We start from the raw sequence: 24,177 nt of genomic DNA on the forward strand, positions 1-24,177 counted from the left end.
AAGCTCCTTTTGCGTTCTTTGAAAGTCCCCGAAAAAAAAGCCTAAGCCGTAGAGGGGCTCAGCGTTGAGGTTAAGGCGGTGAGTTCTTATACAAAATGTTTTAGGAGAGAGAGAGAGAGAGAGAGAGAGTGAGAGAGAGAGAGAGAGAGAGAGCGAGAGAGAGGGAAATGAGGAGAGGAGCAAAGAAGGCAACGGGATCCACAGGGAATCACCGAAAAGTGCTAACCGTGGCACTATTGTCGCAAATTGCCCATTTTATTTGCTCTCCCCACCCCCATCTGGTGGTGCTTGTTTGGCACTTTTCATCTATTCGCTTGCCGCGTTTGTGACAGAGAGTAAGACAGTCTGTACGGTGCGGTGTTGTTTGTTCTGATCATTGAGAGTTTTTATTGTCGAGTGTTCGTTGTATGTGTCGTAGTATACATTTCCTAAGGACTGGTTTTCACTCCCTTTCGTGCTAATGCGTCAGTTTTTTTTTCTGGGCGTCAGAACTCTAGGCCAGTTAAACATACGACTCGTCCTCCGTCCTTATACAGTATGCGAATTAAAGTTTATCTTCCCCTTGCAAACAATCTAAATTTTGACTGATTTTTCATAGAAACCTTCAGTCTAAAAATGCTTATTACATATCAATAACAATTTTGAAATTGAGAGGAAAAATTGTTGTTTGTTTTTTTTTTTGACTAAAAACTGTATAACACCATACAATAAAAATACATGAGAGTGGATAAACTTTTTTTGCATGCTTTTCGTACCTTGCTCCACTGTTTTTGTAATATCTTTCTTTCTAGGAGGTATTTTTCTAAACTGTAAAAAGCACAGCAAAGAAGAAAAACAAAATAAAATACAAAACTATTGATATGTGATGCGCATTTTTTGGCTGAGGCTTTCCATGAAAAATCAGTCAAAATGTAAATTATTTGCAAGGGGTGGATACATTTTTTTTTGCATACTGTATATGTTTTAAACAAAAAAAAAAATTCTAGGTCAGTTTGTGTTCCCTGCTCTGTGCCCCTGCTTGTGAGATTGAAGCTGCTAACCAGACCAGTCTCCGCGGTTCTCAAGAAAGAAAACAAAAAGCCTGCGAAGCAACCCTAGGGCCACCCAATGAGCTACGCCAGCATCGAACATCGAACGGAACATCATTGAAACGTGTGGTTCTTCCCTTCCCTTCCATTTCCGACGGTTCCTTAAACACTTCACGGTAACGGGGTGCGGCGACCCGCCACAAGGTGCACAAAAACACTCGTTTCAGAAATAGAACGGAGACCGGGAACCGGGTAGTACCTGAAGCGATGAAATTGCTAAGGTGGAACCAATTCGTTCACATCCCTCCTCCTCCTCCTCGGGGTCGCTGATCCTTTTATGGGCCACCACAAAACAATCGTTATGGAACCTTCCGCCGCTTCCGCCCTACCTTAGTGGGTGTTTCCATCCCCCAGGGGGGCTTTGTTGGGACCCTTAACCGCTCCCGGTGAAGCGACAGGTTGCGTGGAACAAGGTGGTGGATCAGGTTCATCAATCTCCGTGTGCATCGAGGGATGAGGTTTCAATTTTGCAATTTTGACCCCGCGCACTCCTTCTCTCACTCTCTCTCTCTCTTTCAACGCCTTCTTTGTAAGGAAGATGCGTCTGGGTGAGGGAGTACCGGGGAGAGACCCGCAACAAGGGACTGTAATTGAAAGCCTACTAGCCCCAGATCCAGCCCCTGATACCCCTCTTCACCCCCCCCCCCCCAAAAAAAGGACCAAAATACAATAAGCAGTACAAGGCTTAGAATGTGGAGTTATTGCCTCTTAAGGAATGTGTGTTTATGTGTGTGTGCGTTGCAGGAAGGGGACTGCTCAATTTGCTCCAGCTAATACTCCACACGGTAAGCTCTCGGTTTTTGGTCTCGCGGCTCGGAGGCGAATGGCGAGGCTTAATCCGGGGTGCGTCTTACTAGTGCCCTCGGCGCACAACTAATTAAATTCAGTCAGCACACTTCCGGCCGCTCAGACGAGAGAACAACGAAGACGCACTGAAGTACGTCTGAAGCAGTTTTCATATGTGCCAGCACGCATACAAGCACATACTAAAGGGTGCGCTATAAATTTGCCATAAAAATGGCCACTCCAGCACCAACACCAGCAGCAGCAGCAGCAGCAGCACCAGCAGCACCAGCGCCTCCGAGCTGTTGATTAGCCGTGAGTAGCAGCTCGAAGAAGTAGACCCTCAGAGACGTGCTGCAGCACGTCCGCCGGTTGCGTTCGGGGAGTCTGGGATTAGCGCACAGCGATTCGCTTTATGTTAATAACACAGAACACCGGCACTATCTTGTCCTGTCACAGGCCTGCTTAAACAACTTTCACCTGACCCGCCGAGAGGTGGTGGTGAATCCTTGGGAAGCTGCGATGCTTCCACAATTGCTCCATTCGCTGTTCTCTGTTCCGCCAATGAAGCAAAGTAGCAGCAGCAGCAGCAGCAGCAGCAACCACTCGCACCCCATTAGCACCGTCACCGACATGGTGGTTGCGCGCGGAGTGCACGAAGAGCCCTCCGGTGGGAGAGCGCGCCGCTGTGCGTGACCAAACTAGTAGGCAGCAGCACCAGCAGCAGCAACAGAGAAGGCCTTGGTGGCCACTGCGGTATGGCGGCCATTTGCTGTGTGGATCGCGCGGATCATTAGCTAGCCAAGGGTGCAGCAGCAGCAGCAGCAGCAGTAGCACTCGATGATGAAATCCTCGCCGCGGGAACATTATCCGCGGTAATTAAATTAGCAATAAACTTAATGAAAATAAATGGCAAGCGGAAATTAAATTTTAATTTCGAATTTAAATAATTTGAAAGTTGCTGCTGCCGTGGTGGCGGTTGCCACCACGGTCTCAGCCCCGCGTTTTTCTTCCCCTTGCAACACCGTGCTGCTGCTGGGGCTGCTGTTGCTGCTGATCCCCCACCCCAGGTAGCATCCTCGGCACGTTCGGTCCGCCAGTGAGCGGTCCACGATCGGTGGTGAACAAGGGGGTAGTTTGCGTGGAAGGGCGTCAAAGTGGCACTTGAAACGCGATCATCATCATCATCATCATCCGCCGTGCATCGCGCCATCGCGTGCTAATCAGCGAGGGAGCGTGCGCGAGATTAGCGTGGAGTGCCCGCCCGGAGCCACAGCTGCAGATGCAGAATGGAGAGGGATGAAGAACTACCCCCCGGTCCGCCCCTCGCGTGACCGATTTTTAATTGAATTGATTCTTCCTTTCCGACCCTTCCGTTGGTCATTAGAACTGTGTGGTGTGGGGCTTCAGCAACGAGAGAACGGTATTTATCATCCACCGGGGGTACTGCGCCCCTCCCGGTGGGGATGATCCAATCCGGGATGATGCCAACGATGTCGATGAACTCGTGATGAAAGATCGCAGCTGCATCGTCGTCATCGCATCTTCATCCCTTACCGTCATCCCCTAACAAAAAGCTGGGGGTGGGGGGTCCGTATGAGCCTGGCCTGCCTGGCCAGACGCGGTTGTCGACCGCGACAGATTGTGTCATCGTGGCGCTGCCTCCATCCGGAGTCTGATAGGTACCGGAAAAAAGGGGGGTGGTGTGGGGGGGGGGGGGGGACGGTTCAATGGTCAATAATTAAAGGCCATTATCATTACGACCATTTAGAATGTGAGCGGTGTGGAGCCCCGTTTGTAAGCCAACCACCGGCTCGCCATTATCGTCGTCCTCATGGGCGTCACCGTCGTCGTCCTCGTCGTTATCCGGTGATAAAGCGGTGTCCACGGTCACATCCACCACGCGCAGCTCAACGCTCTGGTGTGTGTGTGTGTGTCTGTGCATGTGTTCGGTCATAATGGCCCCCGGGTTTCCTTGTGTCCAGGATGATATAGTCTCCGGACACGTAATGGAGCCGTTTCATTATTATGACCATTGTTCCGGCTGTCCCGTGTCCATCACTACCCCTCCGAGTGGGGGATGAGGGTTGTCGAGGTGCTTTAAAATTTCGTTACAGAAGTGCTCGCACTCTCGCGCGCCGTCTCTCTCTCTCTCTCTCTCTCTCTCTCTCTCTCCATTACTTTTATCGGCATCATAAAACGACTTCCGGAGCCACATGGCATGCCATTTCCGCTAGCAAGGAGAAGCTGGGAGAGGCGGTGGGGGGATACAAGAAAGCTCTTCGGTCTTCGGCTCGTCGCTCGCGCTCGAAGATTGGAATCGTGACCGTTTCCGAGGCATCGAGGGGTCGATTTGACTTGGAATCGCCACATCTTCTCCTTCGTCTCGGACACAAAGGACAGCCTGTCGACAGGCTGTCGCTGTCGAAAGCTCTAAAACCAGAGAGCCGCACACCGCTTATCGTGTCGTGTCTTTATGTGTGAGCATTCCTGGCTGCTGGCTAAAGCCTCCGCTAGGTAATCGAAAGAATTTTCTTCCGATTCCACAGGGATACGAAGGGCACAACAAACACAACAAAACAAACACAAATCAACTCTTCCTATGTGCTGCGCGGCTTCACAGAGTTGAGGTGCTACTTACCGACTGGGCTTTCTTCGTTCCAAAACGAATCATCTAGCGTGTAATCAGCCTCTGCAATGTGTGGTGTTCCCGGCCGGTAGAGGAAAGTAGAAAAACGAGCAAGAAAGAGAAGAAAAAAAGAAAGAGAGAGAGAGAGAGGGGGAATTAGTGTTCGTTCATTTGCTGCCTTTGCTTCGTTTGTGCCGCTTTGATGTTGCTGAAAAATTGACAGTCTTTTCGGTTTTTTTTCCGGCAATAGATGACTTTGGAGTCGTCTATCTCCACCGTTATCAATCAGATTATGTCATTTCATACCTCGTTGTTTTAAGGGACATTTGATGTATCTTTTAATCAAAACAAAACAGAATTTGGAGCAGTGGACAAAAAGTTATAGCTGTTCAAAGATGTGTGAAAACAGTGAAGAAATTCGCAATATTTTGAAATTTTTCTATAAAAAAGGGAAAAATGCCACGCAAGCCACAAGTTTAATTTGTGATGTTTAGGTGGACGATGCTGAATCAGTTCGTGTAGCATAACGATGGTTCGCTCGCTTCCGTTCTGAAAATTTTGATGTGAGAGATGCACCTCGCTCTGGTCGACCTATCGTTGCTAAAGTCGATGCAATTATAGAAAGGATAGACCAGGATCGTCGCATAAGCAGCCGTGACATCGCTGAGGAACTAAACCTTCAGCATAAATCGGTTTTGAACCATTTAAAAAAGGGTGGCTACAAAAAAAAAGCTCGATACCGCATGAATTATCTGTGAAAAAGTTATTGGACCAAATTAACAACTGCGATTCTTTGCTGAAACGAAATGAAATCGAACCGTTTCTGCAGCGAATGGTAACAGGAGATGAAAACATGATCTTGTTGCAAGAATGCAGAAGCTACACAAACAGTCCCAAAGCCAGGATTGACGCCGTGGAAGGCGTTATGCTGTGCGTTTGGTGGGATTGGAGAGGAATCAATCATTATGAGCTACTCCAGCCTGGTCAAATTATTGATTCTAGACTTTACTGTGACCAATTGATGAGATTGAAGCAAGCAATCGAGGAAAAGTGGCTCGAATTGGTCAACAGAAAGGGCATCGTCTTCCATCATGACAACGCTAGACCACACACATCTTTGGCGACTCGGCAAAAACTGGGAGGGGTTGGCGGAGAAGTTTTGATGCATCCTCCATATAGCCCAGACCTTGCACCATCGGATTACCACTTGTCTCGTTCTATGCAAAACTTCCTTAGTGGAGTACGGCTGGCTTCAAGAGAAGCATGTGAAAACTTCGTGTCACAGTTTTTTAAAGAAAAACCACGCAGTTTTTACACTAAAGGAAATATGTGTTTAGCCGAAAAATGGCAAAAGGTGGTTAACCAAAATGAATCATATTTGGTTGAATAAAGTTGATCAAAACTAAAAATATATCCCTTTGGAATTTTACCAAAAATATGAAAAGACTTATTGGCCAACCTAATATATCCTAAACGTGACACTCCAGTCAGCCGCAAGCGACCCAATGGGAACATTATGATGGATTTTGGGTGGGGGTGGCTTTGCTTTCAGCCATCAGCTAACGATGAACGAGAGGCTGGTTAAAACATCACGGAGACAGAGAGAAAGAGAGAGAGCAATGGAAGGCCGAACATGTTTTAATTATAAAATTTCTTATTTAAAGCCCCTCTACTAAGGCTTTCTATTGCTATTGGAAACTGGACCTCATTGACGCCACCGTGCTGGGCATAGACACTGACTGGGAGTGGGCATTTCGGCCCACCACAGTCACCATAGGATCTCCGTTTGATTCTCTCCAATGGAACTCAAGTGAAAGTTGTGAAAAAAAACATCACCCACCACCCTTTGCATCTGCATCCCTAAACACTGCTAAACTACCGATGCAAAATGGAAAATGGAAAGAACGAAACAAAAAACAAAAACCTCCCCCAGAAGCCAACCCAAAGCAGCGGCCGAGCATCGGTGAACAAGATGTGCCCGCAAATTGAAATGAGATCCATCTCCATATCGACGGCAGCAGTCCGTGCAAAAACTCCTCCCAACTAACCCAACTGTGGCTGCTTCACTGCTGCGCCTGGGCTTTAGCCATTCAGTACTTCATGCCAGCCCAGCTAGGTCGCGTAAGAAGTAACCCCCGAGGGGGGTGCAAAAAACTTTTCTTTCTCTCTCTATTTCTCGAGAGGCTGCTGCTGCTGCTGCTGCTGCACGGAACGGCGCACTTGCGACTCATAATGCAGCTTATAATTAAAATATTAAATTGCAAACCACCCCCCCCCCCCCCCCCACAACCCTTCCAGGAGAAGGAAAAAGTTTGGAGAGTTTGGAGCGGGGTAGACGGGCTGTTCCGGAGGGCCTGTACCTTTGCACACCATTTGCCCCTCCCCCCGAAGAAGAAGGGATGACTGAGGGTGGAAGGCGGCGTGGAAAGCACTAGCACGTTAACACGCAAACCTGCTGCTGCTGCTGCTGCTGCTGCTGCCTCCTTTTTCTATCCTGATTTTTTTTTTCGTTTTAAATGACTAACATTCAGCGCAAAACACAGGTCCCGGAAACGGGAGAGCGCCACTCAACACCGCCTGTAGCGAACGGACCAAAAAAAAACCAGGGGGTTGGCACAGAGGGTGAAAGGCGGGCGCTTCCGAAAGAGGGCACAAATTGTCCCCAACAAAGCAGAAGGAAAATAAGTAAGAAGTAGTAGCAGCAGTCCCATGTTTGTTGCTCGCTGCGACGACGACGATAAGGTTGGCCCGTGGACCAGGACCGTCAAGGGTGGTGGAGGGGATGATACAGGTGTTTTTGGTAATTAATCAACAGAAGGGCAGGCAGTAGTAGTAGTAGTAGTAGGTACCGAGTTCCCAACGACTCGGTGTCACCATGTACACTGTCATGTCGTTAGCAGCAGACTCGCCAGACACTATTCATCACCGCACAGCATAAATCAGCGGCCAAGGCCACCCTCCCCCGGGCCAAGGCAGAATCGTAGTCAAGACAGCATTAGTGGCGCATGCAGCACGTTCATCACAAAAATGCGTGCGCTGACGTTCGGTGCACAGCCGGGAGAGCGCCTTTTCTGCCTGTTTCTGCAAAGGGGTGGGGGTGGGGGGGGGGGGGGGGAGTTTGGGGTAGCAACCCTCGCAAAGCCTTGGCGCACAGACGGTCCACTCTTCTGTGTGTCTGAGTCGCCACTGACACGATGGCAGCTGGCAAACACCCGGCAACCCGTTCGATGGTGGGGGATGCTGGTGGGGGGGTAGTCCTTGTAATCCTCGGTTGGAAGCGACGCAGACAACAGGCAAAATGGGCACGAGAGATCCGACACGATGTACCCGTCATGTCGGCCCCGATGTCCGTTCACGAGCGAGCGCAAATCCCCCCCCCCCCCCCCCCCCCATGGGGGTTTCGTAGGTTTTGGTGGTGGGTGGGGTGGTGGTAAGGGTTGGTTGTATTGTGTGACAGAAGTAGGTGACAATCCCCGGAACCCTCCGCCCCGTAAAGGGCCTGTCAGGATGCATTTACTGTTAACGCTCCGGAGCGTAACACGGATGCGACGTCATCCCCCCGGGCCCACCCCCCAAAAAAGCCACCCTCTAACCCTTTCACCGTACGATCCGAGGCCGTTCCTGACTAGTGGGGCGGCCTGACGGGGACACAATGGGGAAGGGACGGGCATTCCAGAACTTTCCAAATGACATTAATGATCGAGGCCCTTGGCATCCTTTGGGGAGAGAGAGCTTTGCCTGCGTGTGTGTGTGTGTGTGTGTTCGTGCGTCCCAGCATGCACAGCTGGAGGGTAGAAGCTTAGGGTAGGGTCTTAAGCAGGAAAGGACATGTCGGAACCGTTTGCGGATCATTCCCGTCAAACCATGGTGAAGCCCCTGGAAACCTACATTTGACGCACACCCCCGGCGCAGATGACGGGCAACATCATAATTGATTTATCAGAAACATTAATGCGCTACATTAAGAGCGCATGCTGATGATCCTCCGGAGCTGCGAGTGCCAGGTGAACCGGATCCTCTCAGTGTGTGTTGGGGTGTTGTGGCGTAGGGTGAAAAATATGAGCTGCACTCAATCTGCCAAACTCACCGGGTGGGTGGGGGTGGATTTTGATTGATTTCGAGCGATTAGGCGAGAGAGAGAGAGAGAGAGAGAGAGAGAGAGAGAGAGAGAGAGAGAGAGAGAGAGAGAGAGAGAGAGAGAGAGAGAGAGTGACGCGATAAACACCGAAAGCAGATTTGCGTTTGCGAATTTGCATAAGCAGCAGCCAGCAGCCAGCTATCTTTTACCACCATCCACCACCACCACCCTTAACCATTGCAGGGGTGTGCTTTAACTCACTCGAATGTGTATGCGTTTGCGTGTCGTGTTGGTTTGTCTGCTGGGGGTCTCTCCGCCATTGGACTGTCGATCGCTTTACATTAACAAGGAGAATGCCTATGCGTGTGTATTGGTTTTCGTTGTTCCAAACACACAAAGCCGTTCCGAAGCCGAATTTGAAAGGTGAGGAAAAATCGGAAATAAAAGAACTCGAGTCCTGTTGTGGCTGTGGATCCACTGTGGACTGTTGATCCGGTTTTATGTTTTAACTCTTTGTAATGTATTCAAATACCAAACACACACACACACAGCTTCCGCGTCCCTCGCAAACGGTGATTAACATAATTATTCCACATTTCCCATTCGCCCGAGAGAGCGCGCGCACGTGAAAGGATACTGAGGGCGCGTCGAGATGGCATCAAGTACCATTAGCGCGTACCCGCGTACCTCTTTCAGCCTGATTGGTTGCCACAATATTGCCCCCTCTCTCTCTCTCTCTCTCTCTCTTCCATCCCCTCGCCACTTTACGAGATCATTATTTACCCGCAAATGTTTGCTAATCCCCCGGGGTCCCCGTCCCACTGGATCATGATGCTCTGGCTCGGATGGTATGCGATAATTAGGTGGAGCGGTGCCCCGGGAGATTGAATTCCGGCGGCACAGGTTTGCAGTGGCCCGGTACGTCAATCTCGTGGAACGATTTGATGATTTTTTGACGGCCACGTTCTGGACGCTGGACTTTTCTGGTTCGCGGTGAAAAAAAAAATCCGGTGGGGCACACACAAAGCAGGTACATAACCACCACCGGACACCTGCAGTATAACTCAGTGGCAGCCTTAAACCGGTTGGCCACAAAAAAAAACCCCCCGGAAAAGACCAACGGATGAACCAACGAGCAATTTTTGTTCCGTTCCGTTTTTTATTGTTGAATTTTTTTTAGTGTGTTGGTGTTGCCATTTAAAGGATGGCACAGAGGGTAATAGGGGGAGGGTTGTGTGTTCGTCAATTGAGCAAAAGAAGAAGAGAAGAAGAAAGAGAAGAAAAAAAACATACAAGCGACGGACCCCGGAATTCGTTGTTGATTTTAGTCCCTCAGCAGCAGCAGCAGCAGCAGCGACGCTTACTCGTCGTTGCTTGGAGGGCAAAAGGAGAGAGAGCGAGAATAGGGGTGGAGAACACACCATTGCACCCTGCTGCGGGGGGGGTGGAACAGTCGGAACAAGTGACCGGAAAACCCGGGACCCGGGATTCATTTTGGGTTAATGCTTCTCGGCCCGTTGACGTCGTCGTTGTTGTTGTTGTTGTGTTGTTCCTATCCCCCTGTCACCGGCAGCCATTTGCATATGTCACTCGATTTGTGCCAATTAATTCTTCCTTCAAATATTCAAAACTCGTTCGCTCTCACTCTCTCTCTCTCTCTCTCTCTCTCTCGCTTGCTCTCTCTCTTTTTATCTCTCTGCACCGATTCGCTCTCTCTCGTTCGCTCAGTTTCACCACACCCAGCACGAGAAAGAGAATTCGTTCGCTTGTTACAGAGGTCCGTAGTGTGTTCGTTCCTGCAGCTCGCTGGAATTGGGGTTGTTTATCAGGCAGACCACCCAGTTGCTACTGCTGGGAAGGGGCTGCTGGGACCGAATTGTGGAGCATTGTGCTCGAAATGTGGTTTGGTCCTCGCTTCCCTAGATCACGCGCACTCGTCGTACGTTCGTTTCAGACACACACCGTGTGGGGTGGTGCCACCTCCTACTCCTCCTCCTTCTCTTCCTTCTGATGTGCCAGATGAAATGCAGCAAGCAAGCTCCCCCCTGGGAGGAACGAAACAGGAAGCCTTGAGCCAGTCAGCTGCTACCGCTCGGCTGGCCAAGTTTCCAGCGAGCACCTCAATTCATTGCTTTCGGTTTTTGTACGGAACCAGGTGTGGGGTTGCAATAATTCAGTTGCAATTTCCATTTCCACGACAAACACAACATGGATTTCCAGTTTAAAATGCATAAATTCGGTGAACAACACAGTGCGGTACCAGTGCGCAAAGCAAGAGGTAAAGAAAAAGAGCTCAGCGCAGAGGGGGGGGGGGGGTTAAAACACCCCAACACACATCAGTGGGTGGGCTTGCGGGGCAGATGGTTTGTCACATTTGCCAGATCAGTCAAGGTGGCTGCTGAGGGCTGAGAGGGTTGGGGGGTTTTTTTTTTTGGAGTGGGCCATCCCTTGGGATTCTGTGTTGCCTGTTTGTTCGCCACTCTGCTCGGTGCTGTCGAGGGCGGGGTTTTGTGACAGTTTAGTTCAACCGCCAGCGCCTTGCGCCGTCAGGTGCTATTCTCTATTCTATTTGAACAGTAAGGTTTATATCAAAGAAACCGAAGAGTATGAAATAACTTAAGCTTCGGTGTTTAATTTTGTTTTGAGACTCGTGTTTTAACATTTTTCCCTGAAAGCTGATCCTTTCAAGAACATTATGTAAATGTTTTGGATAAATCAAGGAAAAACTGATAAAGATATAGATTTTTGAAAATCCGCGTTTCATACAAGGCTCCATGCAGCTCGCTACTTTGAAGACAACGTACCGTAAAAACTACAGGACAGATCGATTTGAAATTTTTAACACATAATCGGTACACTCTTTGCCAGGTCGCACCGTCGAGATTTCATTAAAATTATATATACTTTTTTTTAAACAAATCTTTGAAAATCGTGTTTTTAGCCAAAATGACAAAAAGCAACACATGAGTTTTCAACTTCAAAAATCTGTCAAAAAACGAAAAATGGGAATATCAACAAAAACGCTCCGGGGCTACCTAGCTAAACTTATAATCTTTCAAACGCGTATCGATTTGTATATTTCAGATGACCCATCACGTAGCTACGATGGACACCGGAAAAAAGTATCTTTTCGCAAACACGACTGCCTAAATTTGATGCCATGGATGGAGATTGTAATGAATCTTCCCCAAAATAGATCCAAATATTCTTCAAAAGTTGTATTTCCATATGACATCCATTTGAAAGAACAATGTGGAATGGTCACGTCACAAAAAATCGTCAAAAATGATCCTTTTTTTGCCCAGAAATTACCTAAGCCACACAGCCCCTCCCTTTAAGGCAAATATTAGAGTTGAAATGTTAAAAATACCCTCCTAAATATTGTCAAATAAAATGGAAAATGCCCGGAAAAAGGACCCGCTTTTGTAGGTCGAATGAAGGCGATCATTTGATCGATATCATCTTTTGAGTAAAGTACCAATAAATGGCATAGCCATAACCTAAATAAAAACTAGTTCATTTTCCAAAATCGGCTTAACAATTACAGACAGAGTTATTCAGCTTTAAAATAAGTAAGCACCTGCTGGTGCACCCTGTACGGCCTTTCCTCCATTTCATAAGAACCAACCATTTTTTTTTTCGCAAGAGCTTTCGCCGCGACGCGATTTCGCGGTGAATCTTTGGTGAAAACCCGCGGCCGGACTGTTTAAACACATCTCTCCAGATGAAAGCGGATAGGGATAGTGAGGGATGATTTTTTTTTGCGTTGGGTTAGTGGCGCAGCACCGCGACTCCCACACTACGCCTTGTGAGGATTTTTTCGACACTTTTCTTTATAAAAAAAACACACACACACAAGCACACACACACTGCTCTCACGTTCTGCTTCTGCTGTTTTCTTCTCAAGGTTCCGTTCGAGGCGAACTTCTTCACCACGTTCGACGCACACACCCTTTCCGAGAACGAGACGAGGCAAACTTTCCGTCGTCGTCCAAACCCCCCTTTTGCTCCGTTGTCTCTCTCTATCTCTCTCAGTGATGATTAATGTTTCGTTTCAGAATCCAAACGCTTTGCCGCACTACTTTAATCACGGGTAAAGCGTAGGAATTCTAAAACGAACCATTAACGTAAGTGGGAGAATGACTTTGCCTTCTTCCGCTTGCCATTGCCTCGGTGTTCATGCCGCAGCTGCACACCACAATGTTTTGCACGCACGCACGCACACACGCATCGTACACCGCGCGAAACCTTTTTCTGCTGGCGAAAGCGGTGAGGCGAACGTTCCACGAATCCAGGGTTCCGAGCTTTTACCATCTCTGACCATCATTTTTGCACACGTCAGTTCACACAAGGTTTCCAAGGACACAGGCACACCAACACACAAACACACACAGACGCGCACACAGACGCTCTTTCATGTCCCACGAGCACGAGCACGAGGTGCAGGTGACGTGACTAAGGAAACCATGCTCCACGCTCGACGCGGTAAATTAGAGTAATGCTGCTGCTGCTGATGCTGCTCCGGTCTGTGACGCGAAACCACCCCCGATCCGGCCCAGCATGGGGGAGGGGGCTCAGCGCCTAGAGGCCCGTTCATTAGGGGGCCAATATACCGGGGCTGCTACGTTGCTGCGGTGGCGGTACCGCGCAAAATATGTTTTACAAAACGGTACGGAACGGAAGTTGCGCTGCTAGGGGTTGCGGCGCACCGGGGGGTGGTGGTGAGTTGAGGGTTGAAGGCAATCTAGGCAAATCCGCCACCGCTCAACCGTCGCTTCCGTCGTCGTCGTCGTTGGCTACGCTACGCACATACCCGGGGGGTCTCTCAAGCGAGCCAGCCACCCCCACCACCCCCTTGCTAAAACATCGAAAACACGCACGTGACAGACCCAATCGATTGGCTTGGCAGGACTCCCCCCCCCCGCCACGGGGGGTGGCGGTACTTCCGGTGCGGCTTGTCGAGTCGAGTGGATTCGGCACGCAAATCCCCACCCCCAAAACGCGTCACATCGCCGCGGGTGGTGCTGCTGTGCTATTTTCCCAACTCTCGTTTATCCCCTACTTTACATATCAATTTGTTGACAACGAAGAAGACGTCCTCGAAAGATGCGCCCCCACGGACGGGCGGACCCTCCTTCTCCTCCTCCTTCTGCTGTTGCTGCTGGGATGCTGGGATCGGAACCAAAATGGGTATTTCCCTCGCCGTCGTCGTCGTCACAGTTGTGGTCGTCCCTGCTCTGGTGGAGGTTGTTGTTGCTGCTTCCCACAACCCCTTTGGAGCGCTTCGGCCCCCGGGGGTGGGGGGATGATCATAAGGGCGCACACGTGCAGAGGGCGCACGCAGCGCTCCCGGCTGGCAGTGCGTGATGGTGCGTCCATGATGATGATGATGATGGTGTTGCTACCAACACTCGTATTCCAAATTCGTATCCGCCTCCTCCTCCTCGTCCGCTGCCACACGTGATCCTCGTGGGTTGGCTCTCGGTGGTTGGGGATTTTTAGGCTTTTTCTTCTTCTTTTTTTCCGGGTTAGAGATTGTGCGATTTTCTTTTTCCGCTTGTGAGCTAAACGAGATCGGACTGCTGCTGCTGTTGGTGGACACCTCGACCACGGCACACAGACAACGTTACACCCATTCCCGCTAATCCCGTGACCTTCTCTCACTCTCTCTCTCTCTCTCTCTCTCTCTCTCTCTCTCTCTCTCAACGTCTCCCCTGGTGCGTTCTTTCCTTTGCGCCAGCTAATTTCTGCACCATTCTATCCAAGTTCAAGGGGTTGTGGAAGGATTTGCTACCCTCAACGTCCACAAGGGTAGCATCCCCTCTCGCGCCGCCATGGAGGATTACGCTTTCGCACAAACGAGCACCCGAACAGCACGAAAACCGATGAAGGCATGAATCGTGTGCTGCTGAGGAACGGGGATGGGCATATGGTTATGATTTATGTTTTTTTGCACCCTCTACCCCCCCGGGACAGCGGTTGATGGCGGTGACGAGGGCCGCTTACACAAAAACATAGAGGACAGCAGCAGCAGCTTTACTTCCCCTGGAATACGCACCCCCTCCCCTTGCCAGGTGTTTCCTGTCTGCCGCAAACGCAAGGCGGCAACGCGAGCTTATCGTTAGTTTTCGGTGCCAAAGAGAATTTGCGAGATCTGCGAGACCTCTGGCGGCCTAAGGCCTTGGGGCTAAGCCCTTCTTAAAAGTCCATTTCGTGCGATGCGGTACCCACCGAAATCTCACACACTACGCTTCGCAAGGTACTGTGCGTTCCCCACCCCCACCCCCAAAAAAGGGGTGGTTGTCATGTAGCGCGTAATTCAATGACACGACGAGACGATAAAGTGAGGGGAGGGTTGACATTCTTAATGTCTAATTGTTTCCAGTCTTTACACAGCATTGCATCGCGCACCGCAACACAAAAGAGTCCAGGAAACCGCGCAACCCACGGGGGCGTAGAAGAAAGTAGAATAAGTTTCAAAAGGGGTGGAAGCGTTGAGGGTTGAAGGAATGGTTCGAATGTAGCCGTCCCTCGAGAGCTGACTCGAGGAGTGTACCATAATTGCAATCACGCCCTCCGTTCTCCTGTGCACCCCCGGGGTGGGGTCCTTTGGGGGGTGGAAACATCCCCCAGCTTCTCCCTGTTTTTTTTTGTCATCCATTTCCCTCACCAGAATCACCGGATGGGTGCTCGCTGGCTGGTAAAAGTTTATCAGGTCCACCCCCCCCCCCTCCCTCGTCGTCGTCGTCGCTGGTACTACTGCTGCACAAGATCCGACCATAAGGCAGGCGAGCTAGAGCTCGTCTCCGGGAGCACCGGCGTTAAGTGTCACGTGGTGACAACGGTCCCCGGTTCGTGACGGACGATTGTTCTATCATAACGATCCCTGGATGCAGCGCATCCGGTGGACATGGGTGGAGTGCTTTGATGCTTACGCTGCTGATGCTCGGACAAAGTTTACTGCACCAATCGCCACCAGATAATTGGCTCGTTCGTTCCAGCTGTGTGCAATCGCCACCAACCAGAGATAAATCGAAACGAACCACGACGACGGCGACGTTGATGGCGAGGGCGATGAATGCATTTAAGCGTAATGGCACATTTCTTGCGGGATCTGCAGCTCACTGCTGCTGCTGCTGCTGCTGCTACCAATTTATTGCCCCTTCAATCGCACGGCGTACGCTACGCTCGCTCAAAGTAAAAGACGGAGACGGAGACGGAGATGGAGAAGGAAAAGAAGCAGAAAGACAAGGGGGTGGTGCGCTACAGGGGTGCTCGAAGTGTAAGCGAGCGCAGATGATGGTCTCCAGATGGACGCGCAGCAGACTGCCCCCCCCCCCCCACCCCCCGAAAATCGCTCAACCACAACGACGGCGAAGGGACAGCTCTCTTGGGTCCTTCTTCGCCCTGAAAATCCTTCCTTTGCGCACGGTACAACAATGTGTTTTTGTTTGCTTAGCAGTAAGAGCTTCTTTTTTGGGGGGGGGGATTGAGACTATTTTCTTCGTTCATTCTCCTCTCGCTGGCTCTCTCTCTCTCTCTCTGCCGATCTCTTTAGCAGCAAACAAGCTCACGAAACACCATAACGCGCGGCCACAGCAAACAGTAGCAAGCGTTTGGAACCATTTTCCACGTGAACGTGAGCCGAATGGAACGTTTTCTAGGTTAACTACCCCCTACATGGGGTTGATTCCATCCACCCCAAAAACCCCAATGAACCGCACCTCTGCAGACTGCAGCAACTGCAGCTGGACACTGGAAATTGCATAAAACGCTCACGTGTGTGCCGTCTTTTGGGGGGGTGGGGTGCAGCTCCCAACGATTTATGCTCCCAGCGTCTACCAGGGATGACCATGATGTGCATTGTGGCCGGACAATGCCGCCTTTGGTGGCACCGAAATGAAAGCACGGTCACGTTCGGTTCGGATATGGTGGGGCAGCTGCTACTGCTACTGCTAGCTACTGCACACTAATCACTGGGGCAGTAGCACCGGTAGCACCCGAGGAAAGTGGTTTAACGGGGTGCTGTTGTCTAGGGGATGATCCTGAATCGTGTTCGTGATGGTGCCGTCCACTCTCTCTCTCTCTCTCTCTCTCTCGCGCTTGAGCAGCGCTTAGTACTTTGCATCGCAGAAGATAGCGAGCAGGACCTGGACGCACCCACACACACACACACCTGAAGTAGTCGGACAACACCCGCATCTAAAGCTACACCACTCACAATCAAGATTAACACACAGCGGTGCGTCTGCGTCGCTGTTTGAGTGGGCATCAATCTTGCATCTTGGTTTCGCTGTGTGTGTTCGTGTGACGTAGGTCCTTTTGGGGGGGTGGTGAGGGGGTGAGAAGGAGGGGTTGGTGTATGTCAGAACGCTCTGGCAGCTGGCAGCTCGATGACAGTTCCTTCTTCCCAGTGGTTCTGGATGTTAGTTTGATGTGCTTGTGTTTGGGGGTGGAGGGGGTGCCTAAGCTAAGGGGTAGCTTAAACTCCGGCCCCGGTACGTCAGTATCCCCCCCAGTTGCCTGCCCTGCCTCAGTTGATTTATTGCCTACACCGCACCACCACCGCTAGGTGTGAAGGGTACCGGGGGTGGCTTTTGATTGCTGAAGACGGATTTAGGAGCAGCAGCCTGTCATTCACGTTCACGTTCACTACACGCGCAAAGGACAGCTTCCCCATGATGATGATGATGGGCTACTGTTGCTGGTGGTTGCTGGTTGCCTCACACTTCTTTCGATGTCTCCCACATCCCGTGTGCCCGTGAGTGTGCTGTTCGAACAATAATAATGACTTAACTAAGCCGAACGCACACCAACATACACCTTAGCTCAATCCGGGAGGGACGAGGGGGTTCGGGGTTGGCTTTAATTAAAATTTAATTAAGTTCCCTGCCACGCTGCTGATAGCACCACCGAGAGCGCTGTGTTACCTCGATCATTATCAGTAACCGGACCCAGCTGAGAGGGGGGAAGGGTGCTCCTTCTTCGTTTTCTCTTTGAGCTGAGCCGCTGGATGGATAGGGCGCACTCTACTACCTGGAACCTCGTGGATCCTGGTTTAACCTCTTTCTGGAGCACACGCGCCACGTGCAGCAAGGAATGCCGGGGTGAAAACAGGAAACGGCTTACCGGTGTACCGTGGGTGAGCATCTTAGAGATGAGATGCCTGTCGGTCGGTCTGTGCCGGAGCAGTAAGACCGTCGCACAATGGCCCCGGATTTGTGGCATTGGGATGAGACATCTTAATAAATACTTTTCAAATACGTAGAGAGGGGAAAAAACGAGCGAGAGAGAGAGAGAGAAGATAGAGAGAGAGAGAGAGAGAGAGAGAGAGAGAGCGAACCTGAATGTATCTCTGGTTGCTTACCATTTTACTTTCTTTTTATTTTTTGTTTGTTTGTTGTTGTCTGTTTGAAGAATCGATTGCGGACCATCTCTCTCTCTCTCTCTCTCTCTATCTCTCTCTCTCTCTCTCTCTCTCTCTTTCTCTCCCTCTCTGCGCACCAGTACACACGTCTGGTAGCATCCTAATCACGAGTCATCAATATTCATAATCACAATGCTAATAGTAAACATCTGGCTTCCGCATGGACCGAACATACACATCCTTCCTTCCAGCTGCATGATCACGCTGCTCTGCTGCCCAATTCAACTCCAAATGCGTGTGTGTCCATCCATCCGGCGCACAGAGGGGTATTTGCGTTAAAAACCGGTCAAAAGCCCCGAACATATTTTTTATTGTGTTTTCAAATTTTGCCCTGGTGACAATTTTAAAATGTTCTACACATGATAATACTATTATAGAAAACTTAGATAATGATTACACATCCCTGCTACGTTATCATTTTCAACTGTAAAGTGGAAGGATATAAATAGCTGAAATAGGTGCGTCGCGCCATTCCTGTAAAAAAAAACGGTAGTTATAGTCAAGATAACAGCCTGTTCTCGGTATGCACAAACATCTACGAAGCTAGTAGAATATTTTGCAGTGCTGTTCATGGGTTGAAGTTTAAAAACAAACTCAGTTTTTTTTTTATCAAAAACGAACCTTCGCAAAAACACATGAAAAAGTGCAAATTTCAACTTCAGTTTTCTTAAAAAACGGCAATGCCCGGCAAAAATGCAGATAGGATTTTTCTTATTATTCCTCCCGGTTCCCCTTTACCGATTTTTCGATGTTTTTGTGAAATGTGGGGTTTTCAGAGTTTTTCGCCTATTTGCTGTATTTGCGTTTTATTTTCCAGTTATTTCTTGGCGATATTTGTGCCAGATACTTTAAAAAAGCTCCAAGAAGGTTTTGGATACGACATACTGCAATATGCTGAGAAGAAATTCTGAGATTAAAAGCAAATTTCAAAGAAAATGGATGGATTCCTGAATCAACTGGATGATTTCAACGTTGCTAATGATAAATGGTTGCAATCTAGAGTGAATTTAACTTTTTTGGGTAAGGTAAACGCTACAAATGGGTGACCCCCAAGAGACATTACAAATATTAGAGAAATAACAGAAAGGCAGATTCGTGACTAAAACAAACGTTTTCTTGCTCATATATGCTGGAATTGCTTGAAAACATTATGTTTTTCGCGGTTTTAAATCGAATATCAATCATATTTATAACAAATAACAGCATTATGGGGTTTTTGACCGGTTTTTAGGCACAAGTACCCCTCTGTGCGGCGGTGAAAGCAAGAAAAGAAACAAAAAACGAAACGAACGCACTGGAAAACAAGTAAACCCCGAAAACATCACAGGGCAGGGCAGCGAGTTACACTCATCTGTCTCTTCATCATCTTTCCTCCGCTGCTTCACTCACCGCCCTCCCCCTCCCCCTCTCGCGTGGCATTCTGGCCCATGGCGAGCATAAAGCATAAATCATATGTGTGACCCCCCGGTTCTTACGGCTTACTGGCTGGCTGGCTGGCTGGCTGGCTGGCACATGCCACTGTTGCTGGCGCTTTGGAGCAGCTAGAGCACTTTGGCTGAGTGATTGCGCTCTCTCTCTCTCTCTCTCTCTCTCTCTCTCTCTCTCTCAAACACACACTGTCTCCTGTTCTGTCGAGTGCGCGCGCACCCACTCACAAAAGCGCCGAGCAAGAAAGGGATTCATCTTTTCGATGAATAATTGATGGAGCGAATCGTTACCAACGAACAACACATGAAACGGGCGTCACGGTGGTGGTCAAGGGGGGGGGGGGGGGGGAGGGAACGGTTTGAAGCGTTTGCTCGAGAGCATCGCGATCGTGCGCGTCCCCTGATGAACGGCTATCTTATCGTGAAACGGCAGCAAACCTCGCAGTATGTGGTGGTGAGAAACGCCATCGCAGCTCGCATGCTTCAGGCATGCCAGCAGTTTGTAGCAGGAAGGAGAGGCTAGAAACGGTACCAGCACCAGTTTCTAATTGAATCGCAAATAACGAGCACATTTTGCAGGAGCTGTTGCGGGTTTCAATTCCCCGGTTCCCCAGTGGTGAAAAGTGATTTGGAAGGCGAGATACTGGAGTGCCAGACCACTAAGGGGTGGCAGGGAGTGCCCCAAGCAACCCTATTGCGATCAATTGAATTCAATTCGACTTTCCTTCTCTACCCCAGAACCTAAATTACTTGGCCCCCGGGAGGGGACCACACACACGGATACCACTCCTTTCCACCCCCAAACCCCCGGGGGCGCGATACGGGATTTTAATCGAAAACCAAATCCCTACCTCTACCGGGGCAAACCGAACCACGACGACGCGTGACGACGGTGGCAAAATTCAATCAATGTGTGCGTAATGTAAAATGTTTGATGCCACCCACGTGGTGGAATATGATGGAGGCGCCTGGTCGCCCGTGCCCGTGCCCGTGCCCGTGGTTCACGGTTTGGGAGGGGTGCATGCTTGCGGGTGCTGATTTTCGTGACCCCCCTCCCTCCAAACAATGAGCCCTCGTCACTCATTTGTCATAGTGACGGGCGGGAGTGCTCTGTTTTCCTCACTCACTTTTTTTTTCCTATTTGATTTTCCCTCGCTCTTGTCCGCAGGCTCAGGCCTGAGTCTATCATAAATGAAGCTTGATCTTTCTTTCTCTCTCTCTCTCTCTCTCTCTCTCTCTCTCTCTCTCTCTCTCTCTCTCTCTCTCTCTCGCAGTGGTGGTAGCCATTTTGTTGAACAAAAAACCGTCAAAAAAAAAAAAAGAAATGGCCAAACCGAAGCTAGCGACCAAAGTCCAGGCGGCTAAGACTGACTTCAGTGTGCGCTGGCGGCTGGTTGCAGCTAAATATTTCATTTCTTCACTCTACAAGTCACCACCCCATTCCTTTCGCCCACTCACCCAAACATCGGTTCATTGAATTTCTTGTCCACCCAAAAGCTGCGACTGTGGGGTGGCCACACCTGCTAGTAGCACACATGCGTTCGTGTGGCCAAAAGTTGCTGGGACATGTTTTATTTATAAGCCTGTAATGGGGTTTCCCTCTTCCCATGAACCCCCCCCCCCCCCCGGCTTACTCTTCTCTTTATCTCCTTCCCTCGCTATCCACGCAAGCCCAACAACCATCATTAGGTTGGTATGGTGCTGGCATGCGGTGGCTTCGCCCCCACCTACCCCCCCCCCCTCCCCCCGGGGGACCAGAACTGCATTGAATTTTTATGGGCATTTCGATGGGTCGATGGGTGGGTGGAAGGCGGATGATGATGGGAGAAGCACGACGCGCTCGTCCAGTGCTCGATCTCTGGGCGTAGTGGGGGGACGGGGGGAGGGGGTGGCGCAGACTGCTGCTACCTGGCGCGGCATCATCGCGGTGCCCTCTGGCTCGCTCGCTCGTTTTTACTTGCGCGTGTTTTAAAATACATTTTTCATTGGACCATGTAATCGGTCCGGGGGCAGCCCGGGTTTTCGGGGTTGTTTTTTGTTGTTGTTGTTGTTGTTGCGAGCGACGAGCTTTCCCCGGTGGGGGTAGCAGCTCTCTCTCTCTCTCTCTCTCTCTCTCTCTCTCTCTCTCTCTCTCTCTCTCTCCGGCACAGCTTCGCTTACGTTCGTGAAGCGAATATTCATCGCCCGCGGTCCCGGTATCGGTGGCCTTTTTGCACTGAATGATGATGAAGGGTGGAGGGAAAAAGGGCGGGGGTTGCTCACCCCTTACCCTCGGGATGTTTTGTTGTTTGCCGTTCGTGGGCGCACAGGCGACGTGCGCGTTGCTCGTTGGTTGAATGTGATAACGTTGCCACCACTGCCACCACTGCCACCACCACCACCACCATCAAAGTCGAGGTCAGCTTCATCCCCTCCAAACCACCCCAGGGCGTGTGCGCGCTGCTGAGGGGCTGTTTGATTAATTTATTGGTGGAGTATAATAAATGAAGGATTGGTGCCGAGTGCGGCCTCGCCGTAATCAGGATTACAGCACCGCCGTTTCGAGCAGGCGCACGCAGCGACAGTGGCACCTCGGACCCCAGTGAGGTGAGCTGCGTCACGCGGGAGTTCCGGCCCGTTCTTCCCTGTGCCTGTCGACAGCTTACTTCATTCATTTCTAATGATTTATGGTAGCGACCGGCATCGGCCGGGTGGTAATAGAGTGATAATCTGACTTTGGACGGGGTGGGGGTGGGGGTGGGGGTGGGGGTGGGGGTCTGTGTAATGGTGGCGGTGGAAAGGCTAATTGACTGAAGGGCCACCGGTGGTCGGTGATCATCTTCGCGTCTTGCGCGATTATGTGACCAGGCGGGTGTTCTACCCCCTTCCCCTCCCCCTACCCCCTTATTTTGGGGTCCTGACAATCTTACAGCACACTTACACTTCCTCTGACCACCAATGCCGGAGGGCGGTGCCAGCAAACCTTTGTTGAATAGACCACCCCATCCCCTGTCCTTCAACCCCCTTTTCGCTTTTACACCCTCTCCACTAGCGCCACGATTTGATTGATTATTATGTGGTGCCCACACACTCTCTCTCTCTCTCTCCCTCTCTCTCCTTCCTCCTCCGGAGGAGGTTTCCGACGGAGTCGTTTCCCTTTTCTACGATTCCTGGCAGGCAGCAGTTGTTGGGCCTATTATTTAAACTCTACTGTCGGCCTTGACGCCCGTGGCTGGCGCGTCATTAACCATTGTCATCAAATGAGCAAACGGGGAGGGGCGGACGGGAGGGGGGGGGGGGTGGGGGGTGGCGCTCACTCAAGGTAATCCGGCCTAAAAGTCCGCGCCGTGATTGGATTGGAAACCATTTGCTGCTGCCTGCAACTACATTCGTTGGTTGCGCCAGTCTGCTACGAGCTTAAGCCTTTTTCACTCTGGCTCTGGCTCTGGCTCTGGTTGGCCTGATTGGCCGCAATCATTCGTGTGTGCGAGTGAAGCCAGAGCACCCCCGGAGGGGGTGGGAGTAAAGCTCTAGAAAATGGTGGAAAGGAAAGAAGCAGCAGGAACGGGTCGTCGAGGGCCTCGAGTGCCGAATGAGAGTACCGCGCCCCAATCCACTCGAACACAGAGTGAAATCCAGGGCACACGGCTCTACCACGCCCTGAAGGATAGGAAATCCTTCCAAAAACCGAACACCAGCAGCACCAGCAGCAGCAGCAGCGATGTGCGGTGTGTGACAGGCAACGGATCGATCGATACCGGTCGGTCGCTCCTCGGAGATAGCGGAAGCGGTGCGGCGCTTGAGCCGTCGAGGATGTGTACGAGAAATTAAATTTACAAGCTCCAATCAAGCTGCTCACCACACCCACCCCCCCAAAAAGCTGTTTGGCCAAAGTCACGGGAAGGCGATTGGGTGAGGTTGTAGAGATCAATAAGTGAACTAGCCGGGCAAGCAGCATCCAGCACAAACACCGATACACCCTTAACCTGCGGGATGCCTTCAGTCCGATTTATGAATAATGAATCGTAGGCCGTCCGGGGGGGGGGGGGGGAGCGATGATGGAGGGAAGGATGCAGGTCGACTCCGGATGAAATATGATGATGCTCTCGTCCTTCGTCCTAACCATCGATCGCCAATCGCGCCTTGTCAGTGAGGTTGTGGTCGTCGTGCAGCAGCAGCAGCAGCAGTTGAGGACCGACAACCAACCCCTCGTACTACCCACATCAGCTCAACCTTTACAACGGAACGCTGGGGCTGTGGCGCTCCTTCGCTCTCTCTCCCTTCTAATCACATTCGAGTCCGCAGCGAATTGAAATTCCTCGACCGAAACCACTGGACCCACTGGAATGGTGGATAAAATGGGAAAGGGGGGAAAAAGCGAGGTGGGGGGGAGGGTGATTTCAGCGAAAACCCAAAACCCAACGGCAAGAGAGCAGAGAAGGAGAGCGCCGCCGCTGACGGTTCGCGAGCGCGCGCGATTGATCTCTTGGATCGCGGCCGAAACTCTACCCCCAGGCCAAGCGGGAGAGTCTACCCCGGGCTACCCAACCTCGTTCGGATCCGGTTAAGGGTACCGCGCGGGACTGACGCCCCGAAAATGCTGCTTCTTCTACAGTGTTTTTTATTCTATTTTTTGTTTTGCTCTGGTAATACTCCTTCCGTTGGTTCTTTTACTTTCTCCATCGCTTCTTCTTCTATTTCTTCTTCTTTTTCTTTTTCTCCGTCTTCTTCTGTTTTTTACTGCTTTCTGCTGGTTTGCTACCACA

The 24,177-nt window shown here is 50.6% G+C and overlaps 2 protein-coding genes across 11 annotated transcripts in view; one reads left to right on the plus strand and one right to left on the minus strand.

Annotated features, from left to right (window-relative positions):
* LOC126579771 (cytochrome P450 4d8-like) overlaps positions 1 to 24,177 on the plus strand; it is a 431,039-nt gene that overhangs the window by 399,292 nt on the left and 7,570 nt on the right. The gene's annotated exons all lie outside the window — the stretch shown is intronic.
* Positions 1 to 24,177, minus strand: part of LOC126579755 (disintegrin and metalloproteinase domain-containing protein 23) — a 192,616-nt gene that overhangs the window by 91,689 nt on the left and 76,750 nt on the right. For 9 of the 10 annotated variants that reach the window (XM_050243317.1, XM_050243321.1, XM_050243314.1 and 6 more), the window contains one exon: positions 4,513 to 4,563. The exons of the other annotated variant lie outside the window; for it this stretch is intronic. In XM_050243317.1, coding sequence (XP_050099274.1) covers positions 4,513 to 4,563 — 51 coding nt within the window. The remainder of the gene's footprint in view (positions 1 to 4,512; positions 4,564 to 24,177) is intronic. 10 annotated transcript variants of the gene reach the window in all.

The sequence above is a fragment of the Anopheles aquasalis genome, chromosome Y, assembly GCF_943734665.1.
Source record: "Anopheles aquasalis chromosome Y, idAnoAquaMG_Q_19, whole genome shotgun sequence".
Classification (NCBI taxonomy): Eukaryota; Metazoa; Arthropoda; class Insecta; order Diptera; family Culicidae; genus Anopheles; species Anopheles aquasalis.